At 41.7% G+C, this 13,934-nt stretch overlaps 1 protein-coding gene across 1 annotated transcript in view; it reads left to right on the top strand.

The window, feature by feature from the left end:
• Nucleotides 1-13,934, top strand: part of C8A (complement C8 alpha chain) — a 63,720-nt gene that overhangs the window by 17,270 nt on the left and 32,516 nt on the right. The window contains exons 3-6 of the mRNA XM_041771261.1: nt 4,765-4,909; nt 5,912-6,059; nt 9,932-10,121; nt 12,443-12,643. Of these exons, the coding sequence (XP_041627195.1) occupies nt 4,765-4,909; nt 5,912-6,059; nt 9,932-10,121; nt 12,443-12,643 (684 nt within the window). The remainder of the gene's footprint in view (nt 1-4,764; nt 4,910-5,911; nt 6,060-9,931; nt 10,122-12,442; nt 12,644-13,934) is intronic.

Here is a 13,934-nt window from a genome sequence, read left to right as displayed (position 1 = left end):
AATGGAAGTAGTAATAGTACTTATAGCATAGAGTTACTATGAGCGTTAAATGAGTAAGTTATACAAAGTGCTTTTCATGGCGCCTTGGCATATAGTGAATGTTCAGTAACTCTTAGCTGTTTTTATAATTAACTAGCCATGTCCCCCACTCTCCACTGCCTGAATCAAGACCAGCTCTTTTCTCACCTGAGCTTCTCCAGAGTGTTTTCTCCTGCCTCCAGACCTGCTCCTCAGTTAGGTGTAGGGCTACTCTGTGAAGGCTTGATGAGTTGTTCAAAATCACATGGAATTCAAAATCATTACAGATGGAAACACAATTTGGACCTAGTTTGTTCAGCTTCTAAGCCTGAAATTATTTATTCTGCCCTCTTGTTTCTGAGATGTGCCAAAGAATCCTAGACTGCACTGCTCAAAAATATCTAGCTCCCAAATCTCATTTTGCTTTGATATCCTATGTTAGTTTTCTGAATCTGCTGTAACAAGTTGCCACAAACTGGGTTGCTTAAAACAACAGAAATGTATTCTTTCACAGTTCTGGAGGCCAGAAGTTTGGTAGGGCCATGCTCCCTCTGGAGGGTCTAGGGGAGAGTCTGTTCTTTGCCTCTTCTGGCTTTTGGTGGCCATCAGCAATCCCTGACTTACGGCCAATCTCTGTGCTCCAATCTCTGCCTCTGCAGCCACATCACCTCCTCCTCTTCTGTGTGTCTACTTTGTGTGTCTGTGTTAAATCTCTCTCTGCCTTTCCCTTATAAGGATACTGTGAGGACATTTAGGGCCTACCTGGATAATCCAGTATAATCTCTTCATTTCAAAAAGCTTAATAATATCTGCAAAGACCCTTTTTCCAAATAAGGTAACATTTACAACTTTCAAGGACTAGGATTTGACTTCTTTGCATGGCCATTATTAACTTCTTATATATTCTAAACTCTCTATCTATCTATATCTAGATAGATAGATAGATGATGATAGATAGATAGATAGATAGATAGATATAAATATATTTGTCCTGTGTTGCAGCTTAGATAACAGATAGCACAGGTGAATGACTTACTATTTAGATCAGAATTGAATTACTCCTTTCACTACTCAAAAAGACATACGTGTCTATTTTTTTTAAAAGATCTTTTATTTATTTATTTGAGAGAGGGAGAGAGAAAGAGAACACGGGGGCGGGGCAGTTGGTACAGAGGGAGAAGCAGACTCCCTGCCAGAGCCTAACCTGGAGCTGAATCCCAGGACCCTGGGATCATGACCTGAGCCAAAGGTAGATGCTTAACTAGCTGAGCTACCCAGGCACCCCAACATATGTGTCCTTAAAATAATCCTTAAAATCATTAAATTCTGTTAACTACTTAAGTGAAAGACCACCCTAGTTTCTTCTTATTAATGTGTTTTTCTCCATCTCAAAATCACCCAAAGATGTGCATTTCTGGAAAGAAACATTATCAACCAGCTAGAAAAGAAAATTATGTCTTAATGATACCAACACAGGCACCAGCACGGAGAAGTCTCTAAGGGAGTATCTGCACCAACCTCTCTGCAGCACAATGTCTTCATTATTTGATAACAACCCAGAAAATGGGGATTCAGTGGGAATGAACCTCGTGTCTGTACTAGCATTCCAATACAGAAACCACAAGAAGAATGATAATGGCATTTATAGTTACCATTTATTAAATAATTTTTATATATCAGGCACTGTGCTAATGCTTTAATAAATTGTCTTAGTTGACTTTCACAGCCAACTCTAAGATACCTTTGCCCCTTTGGTTGGGTCACCAATAGAGACACAGCCTAGATTTAACTCTTGGTCAGTCGGATTCGAAAATGCCCATGTGCCTAACCACTTCACTCTACTACCTCCCCTCGAACTCTGTGAAGAATCATAATGATATTAGTGGCTATCTAATCCAATCCCCACTCAGTCATAAATCCTTCTGGAGTAGCCCAACAGCTGGCTACAAAAATGATGCTGATGTTGATAACTATTACTAATGAGTGCACTCCAGGAAACAGGCCAAGTGCTGACTTCTATACAAGTCTTATCACTAATCTTCACAAGACTCTCCTATCTCTCCTTCTACAGATGGGAAAACTGAGGGTCAGAGATGGTAAGTAATTTATCTAGTGATGCACAGAGAGTGAGCAGCAGAACTGGAATTCCAACCCAGCTTAAAAATGGGATTCAGAATAGTCTTTAACCTCCTCAACTTGTGAGGATTAAATGAGATAAAGAATGTGAAGTATCCCGCCAGTAGTGAGCACTCAATAAATGGTAGCTATATAGCCATCATCATGTTGGTAACTGCAGGTCTTAAAACTCGGATGAACATTATGAAGAGTGACAAAATTTGGCTCTACATTAGTATGCTGAGTAGTGCTTTATGTACCATATCTTGGCAAGATGTGGGAAGAGAATTAAAATATCCTAATATTCCCAAACTGATTGTTAATTCTAATCTCTTCCCATTGAGTTTACAAATCTCTTATCACTCTTATTAACTGGGAGGCAGGAAAGGCAAATGGACAGATTTGCTTTTCATCTTTTTTGCTACTCCTGTCTCTTTACTCATGAGCAGTTGCAGAGGCAAAAGTAGGCAAGAGGAGAGAGAGGGGAAACTGCATGCTTCACACACACCCACTGGAATCAGCTGGAAAAGACTCCACTGATAATGATGGGGAGAGCACTTCTTATTGAGCACCAATGATATGCCAGACACAGGGCTAGGTGCTTTGCTCACACATTCTCTCACTTAGTTCTCACAACACCTTTTCAAAGTGAAGGGTCATCACATCTACTTTACATATTAAAAAACAGGAACTCGGAAAAGGTAAGTGGCTTGCTTATGGTGAGTTGGTAAGTGACTCTGAGAACCCAGTCAGTCTAAATTCTCATGCTCATGCTCTTTCACCTACAGGGAACAGGTGAAATAATCATTAGCAACTGTAATTGGTGAGGTCATCTTGATCAACCACCTCATTTTACAGATTTGGGAACCGAAGCACAAAGTATCAGGCACTGATACTTTATATAGCAAGTAAGAAATAGATTCAGGAATAAACAAACAAACAAACAAAATGCAGAACCAGACCTATAAATACAGAGAACAAATTTATGGTTTCCAGAGGGCTGGGGATGGGGAAGATGGGCACAATGGGTAAGGGAAGTGGGAAATATAGGCTTCTATTTATGGAATAAGTAGGTCATGTGGATAAAAAGTATGGCATAGGGAATGTAGTCAATGGTATTGTAACAGCATTGTATGGTGATAGCTATGCTTGTGAACATATAACATAGAGAAGTTGAATCACTCTGTTGTGCAATTGAAATTAAAGTAATATTGTGCACCAACTATACAGGAAGGAAGGAAAGAAGGAAGGAAGGAAGGAAGGAAGGAAGGAAGGAAGGAAAGAAAGAAAGAAAGAAAGAAAGAAAGAAAGAAAGAAAGAAAGAAAGAGGCTAGGAATTCACTTTCTTCGCTGTTCAAAACACTGCTTTCCTACTTAGTTCCGAACAGTTTTGAAAGAAAAGCTTGTAGGCTGGGCCAAGGCAAGAGGCGGCAGAAAATATGGAGCTCTCCATTCAGCATGTTTCCTATGTTAACTTTTTTATCTTCTCAACTAGACGCTAAGCTTCTTCTTCTTCTTCTTCTTTTTTTTTTTTTTTTTTGACGCTAAGCTTCTTGAAGGTGGAGATGGAATTTCATTTTTCTCTGGATATCCTAGTGCTCAGCTTCCTTCTTCTACATTAGTGCCCAAAGCTGTACACCATATAGAAAGTAGTATCATGAAACCATAGAGCTCCAAGATTGGTATGCATTTTTATTCTTTCTGTCTTTCTTTGAACAAGAATTTGTTCATGTGCAGTCAAAGCTGGACCCAGGGACTCAGATGATGTCTCTATCTCTTGGATGGGCTCTTTCTACCTAGTAGGCTAGATGACCACTTGATGCCCACAGTTCCTAGTAACTTCAGAAAAAAGATACTGTCTTCTCCAATAGTTCAAGAAAATCTTCTGAGAGAATAATGATTGCCCTAAGGTTGAGTCATGATCCCAAAGCCAATCATTGCAATTTGGCAGATGTGGTACCCTGGTTGATCCAGCCTGGATTACACATTCCTGTGACTCAGGGGGTGATATCAATGCCACTCGAACCATATGAGATATGTCCCAAGGAAAGAGGATGCCATGACCAGAAGAAATGTTGCAGAGGGAAAGCAACAAACATCTTATAAAAGTACCTCTCACGTACATGACTATAGATTAAGTGTCAAGTGTATAAAACCAAATAAGACATGGTCCTCCTTTTGCCACTCCATCCCCTGTTTGCAAACTATTCTTAAACTAGTGAGAAAGGTAAATAAACAAATAAGTCGACCAGGGATGACAAGTGGGAAGAGAGAAGGAGGCACAGGGAACTATAAAAAATGTAGAGGAGGTACACTGGGAATCATGAAAGATGAATAGGTACTAACTGGTTGAAGAGGTGGGGAGAGAAGGTCCTTCCTAACAAGTAAAAAGAAATATTTAGTTCAAGTCTTTCATTTGATCTTTGGAGGACCTATTCAACATTCCTACTGGTTACTGTGCCACCCCTGGCTGAACACCACCACTTGGTAACACCCATCCCCTGAAAAGACAGCTTTTTAGGCAGCTCTCAATCATCAGACAGTTATTCCTTATGTTGAGCCGAGACCCGCCTGCACAAATCTTGTTTGATTGATAGACAGTGAATCTGTCTGGTTCAAAATCTGATTTAGTACCGATACCGGAGCCTCCTGCAACCAGACAAGTTTGGGGGAACCATCTGCAGTGGTGATGTCTGGGATCAAGCCAGCTGTCACAGTCCCACAGCTTGTCTACACCAAGCACAGTGTGGACAGGATTTCCAGTGTAAGGAGACAGGTGAGTAGCATTCCAGTGGGATAACAGCTGTGCCCTGTCATACTAAATGTGCAAAAACAGTCACCCAGGAGCTTGTTCAAATGCCGACTCTCTAGCTCTTCCCCTAGCGGCTGTCATTCTGTAGGTTTGGGGTGGGGCTCAGGAACCTACGTTTTAAGCCAACCCACCCAGTATGCCAAGTAATTTTGATATAAGTTTGTAGGAACATCCATTGATTAAATTCTAAATTAATTCACTCATTCATCCCTTCATTGAATAAATATTGATTGGGCACATATGTGCCAGGCAGTGGGCTACCTGCTGGTGACACAGAAGATGAAAAGGTAATGTGCCTGACAATGAGGTAGCCCTAGTGTCTTTGGGAGTGAGACCTACAAGGAGTCATAGGTCTAGTCGTAGACCTACAAGAAGACAATACTGTGTGATTGCCAGTGTAACGGGCATAGGCCCATGGGTCAATGGCCCTCACTGGCTAGGAATGACCAAACTGTGTTGGGGTGTCAGAACAGGCTTTAAAGTGGCACTTGAGTTGAGACTTAGAAAGTAGCAATGAATTAGCGAGGAGAAAGAATATGCAAACACACACAGGGATTTAAGGACTGGCAATGGGTGCAGAATGATTGCAGATCAGGGCTTTGGGAAGAGAGATAGGGGATGGGTCTGGTAGGCAACGGAGGGCCATACTGTGGCATTTGGAAGAACAGGAATGGAAGTCATGGAAGGATATAGAGCAGGGGGATGACATGGCCACACTGACATTTTAGAAAGATCACTGGAGCTGCCACATGGAGGATGAGTTTTAGAGGGGAGCCTGCTGCAGGGCCTGAGCTGGGAGTGGGAGCTAGGAGTAGGAAACAGGGTGGAAGGAGGGCAGAGGACAGAGAGATGAAGAGGGGTGAAGGGCTGCTTGGGAAGTGGGATGGATGTGGTGACTCTGGATGTGGGTCACGGGGGAGAGGGAGGAGTCTGAGAAGCTCCCACAGCCTCTCCTCTCTCTCTTAGGTCGCTGCCTGAAACGCCACCTTGTGTGTAATGGAGACAAAGATTGCTTTGATGGCTCTGATGAGGATGACTGTGAAGATGTCAGGGTGGCTGAAAATGACTGCAGCCAGTATGAACCCATTCCAGGCTCAGAGAGTGCGGCCTTGGGGTGAGTCTTGCCTTCCAGCTGTTTGGGGACACAGAATGGTTTCTCTTCGACCACCAGTATTATTTTGAGGACAGAAGAGGATCCTTCGGCAGTGCATCCCATGAGGCAGCCCTCTGAGGTAGCGTGATGGTCCACTTGGGCTACTATGACAAAATGCCACACATTCGGTGGCTTCTAAGCAACAGAAATTCATTTCTCATAGTTCTAGAGGCTGGATGTCTGAGGTCAAAGTGATGGTAGGGTTGGCTTCTTTTGAGGCCACTCTTCTTGGCTCGTTGATGGCTTTCCTTCCGTGTGTGTCTGGGTCCTAATCTCTTTATCCTTTTTAAAGATTTTATTTATTTGAGAGAGAGAGTGAGAGAGCATGGGGGGAGGGGCAGAGGGAGAGGCAGAAGCAGACTCCCACTTAGCAGGGAGCCCGACACTGGGCTCCATCCCAGGACTTGGATCACGACCTGAGCTGAAATCAAGAGTTGGATGCTTAACCAACTAAGCCACCCAGGCACTCTTCTTCTTCAACCTCCTCCTCCTCCTCCTCCTCATCCTCCTCCTTCTTCTCCTTCTTCTTCTTCAAAAGATTTATTTATTTGAGAGAGATATAGCATGCAAGCGGGGGTAACGCAGGAGAAGAGAGAGAGAGAATTCTTAAGCAGACTACCCATTGAGCACCGAACCCAACACAGGGGTGCTCAATCCCAGAACCCCAAGATCATGACCCGAGCCAAAATCCAGAGTCAACCACTTAACTGACTGAGCCACCCAGGTGCTTCCTAATCTCTTCTTATAAGGACACCAGTCATATTAGATTAGGGCCTAACAGCCCCATTTTAACTCAATTGCCTACGTAAAGACCCTCTTACCAAAATACAGTCAAATTCTGAGGTTTTGGGGCCAGGACTTCAACACCTAAATGTTAGACACAACTCAGCCCCTAATACTAATAAAAGGGGATTTTGTTTATTTTGAAAGTGATTGTGGGTAAATAGAGGAGAAGCATGAAATGATGAGTTGTTAATTTGAAAAAAAAAAAAAATTCCCTCCTTATTGGCAAAAAGGTTGAAGACCATGATCTTGCTCTCATGTGATTCAAATGAGCATTTGAATACACTTCCCAAGTGTGCTTTGCCCACACTGAACACTGACATCAACACAATGGCCCCACCTCCACTCCCAATAGCTGACACTTTGAGTTTTTCATTCTGCCAAGATCTCAGAAGGCTTTCCTGGTGTCCTTTTTTCATTTTTTAATTTAAGGATGTCAGAGTTTTTAAATTTTTATTTATTGCCACAGAAGTAATACATGTTTGTGGTAAAAACCAAAAGTCTTCCTTCATCCTCCCCAATCTGTACCACAGAAGGCCACTTCTTCCTACTTCCTTCCCTGGAACTGACTGACCCCCGTCAACAGTTTGGTGTAGGACTTTCAGATCATGTAAAAAATATACTGACAATATACAATGTATGGAAGATATGCCTATAAGTATTGTACATGATACCCATAAGTATATTTTACATAAATGTGATCATACTATACATATTGTGTGTAACTTGATTTTTACTTAACAGTATATTTTGAAGATGCCCTCCACCCCCATTTTCTACTGTCTTTTTCTAAGAAACATAGGGTTCTATAACAGGGGTCAGCAAACTGGCCTGAAGGCCAAATTCAGGCTGCTTCCTATTTTTGTAAATAAATGTTTATTGGGACACAGCTTTCATCCCACAATGATGGGTGTTGAGTATTTGCAACAAATACCCATGGGCTATATAAAGCCCATGTTTAATATCTGGCCCTTTATAAAAAAAAAAGTTGCTGACTCTTCTCCCATAGTATAAATACATGAAAATTTATTTGTTTACTTCCTATTGAAAGATAATTAGCTTGTTCCCATTTTCCCCTCTTATAAGCAATGCTGCAAGGAACATCCTTGTACCTTATCTTTGTATGTGTGTGAGTTCCTAAAAGTGGAATTTCTCTCTGTCTTTTAATTTTCACTGGGTCTTCTGCAATCTGGTTTTCTAAATATACATGGCTTAGTAACCTCATATGCTTAGAGGTTATAATGATAATCTTAGGAATGATTATTTCTTTGAATTTTTGTTTAGCTCACTAGAGAGTCTATATTTATAAGCCAAAAGCAGAAACATGTTTAATGGGCAAAAAGAAAAGTAAGGGGGCAAAGTAAAGGGAAGGCACCCAGATTTTGTATCAAAAAAAAAATTTAGCTGTGACTACAGGCGAATTACCTACTTTTCTTGAGCTTCAATTTCTGCATTTACAAAATTGTCATGAGGTTGAAAGTTAATGAATGCTGAATGTCTGGTAGAGTATGTATTCAATTCACCATAGCTATTACCACATCACTTCCATTAATATGAAGAAAGAGATGGAGAGAGGAGGTGAAGAATGAAGGTAACATACCTTGAATTTCTACTGTATGCCAAGTGCTCTATAATTATCCATTTATTCCTTTGAGGCAGATATTATTCATAGTTAACCCCCTGCTCATCTTCTGCCCTTGTGCCTTTTCACTGAGGGAACGGAGCAAATATGACAAATGCTATACCAAAGGTAATCACTGAATGCCATGAGAACACAGAGGAAGCAACGATACTCTGTCCAGGATAATCATAGAAGGTCAGATAGAGGAGGCAATGTTTGAGTTGGGTTTAAAAGGCTGCATAGGAGTTTGAAGGGCAGAGACAAGCAAACATTTTATTATCTATTTCAGAAGAGGCTTTGATTGTTAGGCCTTGGATCTCTTAGCCAAATTGAAATGTTTTTGTTCAGTTAACTCTCTCCTTTGTAGAAAATTAAGGCTTTCTTTCATCTGTGTAACACTGTTCATGCCTCAATATAGTTCAGTCATCTATAGCCTAAAATGTAGTTCTTGGGCAGATGGATGTGAAATGCCTCCCAGAGGGTGAAGTGAAGGAAAGTGTTTCTGGAAGGGTACTGGGCTAGAGGAGAGGAAGTATCATTTGTGGAGTGCCTAATATGTTTTATAATTTGCTTCCGTTTTACTTTAATACTCTCATTTAGACTTCACAAAAAACATGAGAAGTAGTTTTACTATGCCTGTTCTTCAAATGAGGAAAATGAGCTTCAGAAAGCATCTAGAATGTGTCCAGATGCACACAGCTAGTATGTGACAGAGCTAGAAATTAAACAGGAGTCTCCATGATCTTCAAATCACACCCTCTGCTGTTCCATGCCACCTTGAAGACAACAGCCTTTCTGAGGATTAGAGTCTCAACTTGGTACTGAGAGTCAACATGTCAAATCTATTTTTTTTACCAGCAGAGCTTTTCTGAAACAGCATAAAGATAACAATAGCAACATTTATTCAGTATTTGATATATGCTAAGTACTTTCTGGTTCCTTTGTATGTTGTAACTCATATTTAACTCTCTGAGGGCAGCTGTATTAACTGCTTTTTATAAATGACTAAACTGAGGCATAGAGAGGTTAAATGATTTGCCCAAGGTCACATAGTGAGGTTTAGCAGAGCTGGGATGTGGGTTCAACCTGTTGGACTCTGTTCTTGGATTTCTGATAATTGTGCCTATTCTTCTGTAACTCACACAACAAATTTTTAGGAGTGCCTTCTCTGTGGGAGCATCGTTGTAGGCAAGGATAGAGCTGTCAGCTGCTCTGGTCAAAGGGCACTGGGGCCCGGCTGAACCCACTGAGGTTTCCAGTGTTACCCAAAGTGGAATTTAAGGTACTTTGAGGAACCCGAGGGCTCCACCCAGAACCAAGTCTGAGAAGCCACTGCTTGGACCAGCAATAACGTCTTCTGGAAGAGAGTTTATGCTATCTTGGCCTTTTCAGTGTTCTCTCCCAGAAGCTATCTGCCTTTTCAATTTAGATACAATATCCTGACCCAGAAAGAAGCTCAGCATGTGTATGACCCCAGGTATTATGGGGGCCAGTGTGAGACAGTATACAATGGGGAATGGAGGGAGATTCGATATGACCCCACCTGTGAGCGTCTCTACTATGGAGAGGATGAGAAGTACTTCCGGAAACCCTACAACTTCCTCAAGTACCACTTTGAGGTAAGTCTGCATGGGGTGCTCACAGGCCACTGGAGGGTGGGAGCGGGGAGAGAGAGGCCTGTGGATGGAGATGGACTCCTTGATTTGGAAGGTTCTAGTTGCTATAGAACTTGCTGGTGGCTGAAGTTCCCTGACATCTGCCCCTATGCACGCTTCGTGCTGGAGGGCACTGACAACGAGGGCAGGGCCAATGACAGGCAGGACAGAAATGTGACCATCCACTTGCTACATCTTGGCTCCATTCCATAATCAATGACACAGATCCCGGGTTCAGTTCTCATAAGGCCTGTTTCCATGTTGTGCTCTTGTAGAATATAAGTATTTGGGACCTTGAGCAGATCATTGCCCCTCCCTGGGCCCAGTTTCCTGCCATGTAAATTAGGGATCAGGACAGGAGGTGTCTGGGTAGGGTTCTGAGCCCAAGGCCCCCAGTTTCACCAAGAGCAGCTCCCCACTGATCACCTTCTTTCTTTCTTTTTTTAAATTCCAGTATAGTTAGCGCACACTATTATATTACTTTCATGTGTACAGTATAGTGATTCAATAGCCCCACAGGATACCTGTGCTTATCAGGTTAAGTGCACTCTTAATTCTCTCTTCCTGTTTCACTCATCCTCCCCCTACCTCCTCTCTGCCAACCACTTGTTTGTTCTCCATATTTAAGAATCTTTTTTTTTTTTTTTGGTCTCTTTTTTTCCTGTGTTCATTTGTTTTGTTTCTTATATTCCACATTTGAGTGAAATCACATGGTGTTTGTCTTTCTCTGATAACTTTCTTATCTTGGTTTTCCATATGTGATTTTTTTTTCCATATGTGATTTTGTTTAAAGAAAGGGATCTGCTGTTGAGAAGTGCTTGCAAAATGCTGCTGGATCCCTAAATTCCATCCATCTCTAAAATTCTGTGGTGTTCTGGTCACTCAGAGCGCCACATGGCTCATGACCAGCTCCAGGGCCTACTCCCAACCATTCCTTGCTGTACCCCTTACCCTCTAGGTGAGATAGCTACACAGACACCTTCACTGGTTACTCACATGCACCAGATCATACACTTCCACACAAATTGTCTCATTTAATCCTCACAAACACAATGAAATACATGTTATCATTGCCTCATTTCAGATATGAAAAGACCAAGAGACTTAGAGGGATAAAATATCAGGCCCAAAGGTATGATGCAGTAGGTGGCAGAGACAAGATTCAAACCCAGATTATCTCAATGAAGCCTGGCTATATGTCATTTAAAAGGAAAGACAGATTATACACATTACATGCATATAGTCATATGCATTCTATCTTTACAGAGAGATGGTAGGATCCAGGGATTCTGAACAATTATTAGTTACATTTCCCCTCCCCCAACTTTCTCAAGAAAAAAGTACTGAAGACAGGACAAGTCCACCCCACTCCTTGCTTTGGAATATTCTATTTCCCCATCCCACTTCCACCCCTACTTCCCTACCCCACTTGCACTGCTACCATCAAGCCTATGGTAAGCTGAGCTGGAAGACACAGACAATGCCATTTCCCTAACCTCGAGGATAGTCTGAGGCTTATGTGTCCAGCAAGACAGACTAGGCTATGCTGTGGCAACAAAGGATTCTGACGTCTCAGTGCTTTAAAGCAGCAGTGGCCCTATGCTACATGTCTATCCTAGGGTGGAAGGGGAACTCATCATCACAGACACTTGGGATCCGAACTAATGGAGGTTCTATCTCAACACATGTTCCTGTGATTGCAGAGCTAACCACTTATGCTTAAGCCTTACTCTCTTGGCTTAGGCCAGGAACAAAGCCATGCCTCTGTTCAAACTGGAAGAGAAGTGCAACCCTACCGTGTGCCTGGAATGAAATAACCCTGCATTTGTGGGCAGCACTAGAGCATACTTCGCCTGCAACTCCCACCACCTGCTCTCTTTCCTTGACCCTTTCCTCCCAGATCCGCACCCAGATGTGGCTTTCTGGATATCTCCATTGCAGAGATAGGTAATCTCCCCTACAGGAAGGATAAGTCAGCTGGAAAAAAAAATCTGTATTCAAACAATATAGCATTTTATCAGAATCATGAGTTGTGTGCATGTGTGTGTGTGTGTATTTAAAAATAAATTTTTTTAGCACTGCCACTAAGCAATAACTAAACTAACTGCTGTATTTTTGGTATTTTAGTGAGTGAGCATCAATCTGACGCCTGGAGTAGCCTTTTAAAGTAATTATTTATAATAATCTGCAACTTGAGATATTTTACAGAACAAAGATTTAAATATGAAGCACAAATTGTAATATAACTATGTGCACAAAGCTAACATCTGTTTGCTTCTTTTCAGGCGCTGGCAGATACTAGATTCTCTTCAGAGTTATATGATGATGCACATGACCTTCTTTCTAAAGTAAAAAATAACAACTTTGTGTCGACCGGGATGACTGTGGGTGTGAGCTTCACAGACAGCTCTGTAGCGGTGGATGTGGGTGTATCCGGTTCACAAAACTCTTCATCCTTGGATGAGTTAAAGAAGTATAATAAGAAGGTATTAAAGCATAATGCCTGTGTCAAACAGTATTCCATAATCTGCACTGAACATGTATTACCTTAATTGCATTAAAAAGTACAGTAGTAATTGAACTGCATTTGCTTGTGTAATTGGAAATGTCTGATCAGTGGTAATCATGTTTGTTTTTCTTATTACTCTTCTGGACACAGAATCATCACAAAGGGAATAAAATTAAATGATAAGAGTAGAACTCTTATCGCTTCACCCCATTCTTTTTCATGGTTACCTGGAGCATACAGGGAAATACTTAGAATAGTAATGGCTTAAAGGGAAACAGCCAGGCCCTGTGAACTAGATTTGGAAGCATCCTAAAGCGAGCCAGGCTTTTCTGAATAGATTGGAGGACTGACATGCTCTATCAATCATTCATTTATTTATCAGACATTCACCACTAACTTCCTATTAACCTAAGCGACCGGGCAATGCTTCCTTGAGGAACGGACATCCACCTAAACTGGCATTAATTTTTTTTATTTTTAAGAATTTTTTTTAAAAACTGGCATCTAAAGACTAGTACAGGCTGTCCCGATGAAGTGAGGTGGAAGTTAGTAATGGGTGTTCTGGGCCGAGGGAACAGCATTGCACAAAGGCCTAGAGATGACAGACTGCATCACACAAATTTGGGATTACAAAGACTTCAACCAGCTGACCCACAGGATGGGAAGGGAAAGTAGGGAGTGACAGAGATGGAGAAATCATCTGGTAAATATTTACCGAATTGATTAAAAGTTTACCAAAAGCCTCAACAGTATTGATACCAGAGCTGTAGATTTACTTGGAGCTCAAAAAATTATTCTGGATGATGACAATACAGTTATGAAAATTAACTTATCAACAGATATAAATTACATTTGGGAGCTTTGCTGCAAGCAAAGTTAGCTGTCGCTCTGAAGGGAAAGTATGGTTCTGAGATCTGGCTATCACATGGTCATGTGGGCATTTCTCAAAGCAGGTGGCCTTTTCAAAATTTCACTATCACTTTGGATCAAGGTTTACTTGGAAGCAATAGCCATACACGATCCTCTTCTTAATTTTTTTTTTTTTTGAGAGAGAGAGAGAGGGGGAGAGAGGGCAAGAGAGCCTGAATGAGAAAGGGGCGGGGTGGGGGAGAGAGAATCTTAAGCAGGCTCTATGTTCAGCATGGAGCCCGATGTAGGGCTTGATCTCATAACCCTGAGACCATGACCTGAGCCAAAACCAAGAGTCCAACGCTCAACTGACTGAGCCACCTAGGCACCCTGATCCCCTTTCCCTTAAACCAATCCAA

The sequence above is a fragment of the Vulpes lagopus genome, chromosome 10 (genome assembly GCF_018345385.1).
Source record: "Vulpes lagopus strain Blue_001 chromosome 10, ASM1834538v1, whole genome shotgun sequence".
Classification (NCBI taxonomy): domain Eukaryota; kingdom Metazoa; phylum Chordata; class Mammalia; order Carnivora; family Canidae; genus Vulpes; species Vulpes lagopus.
This window is presented reverse-complemented; position numbering and strand designations above follow the sequence as displayed.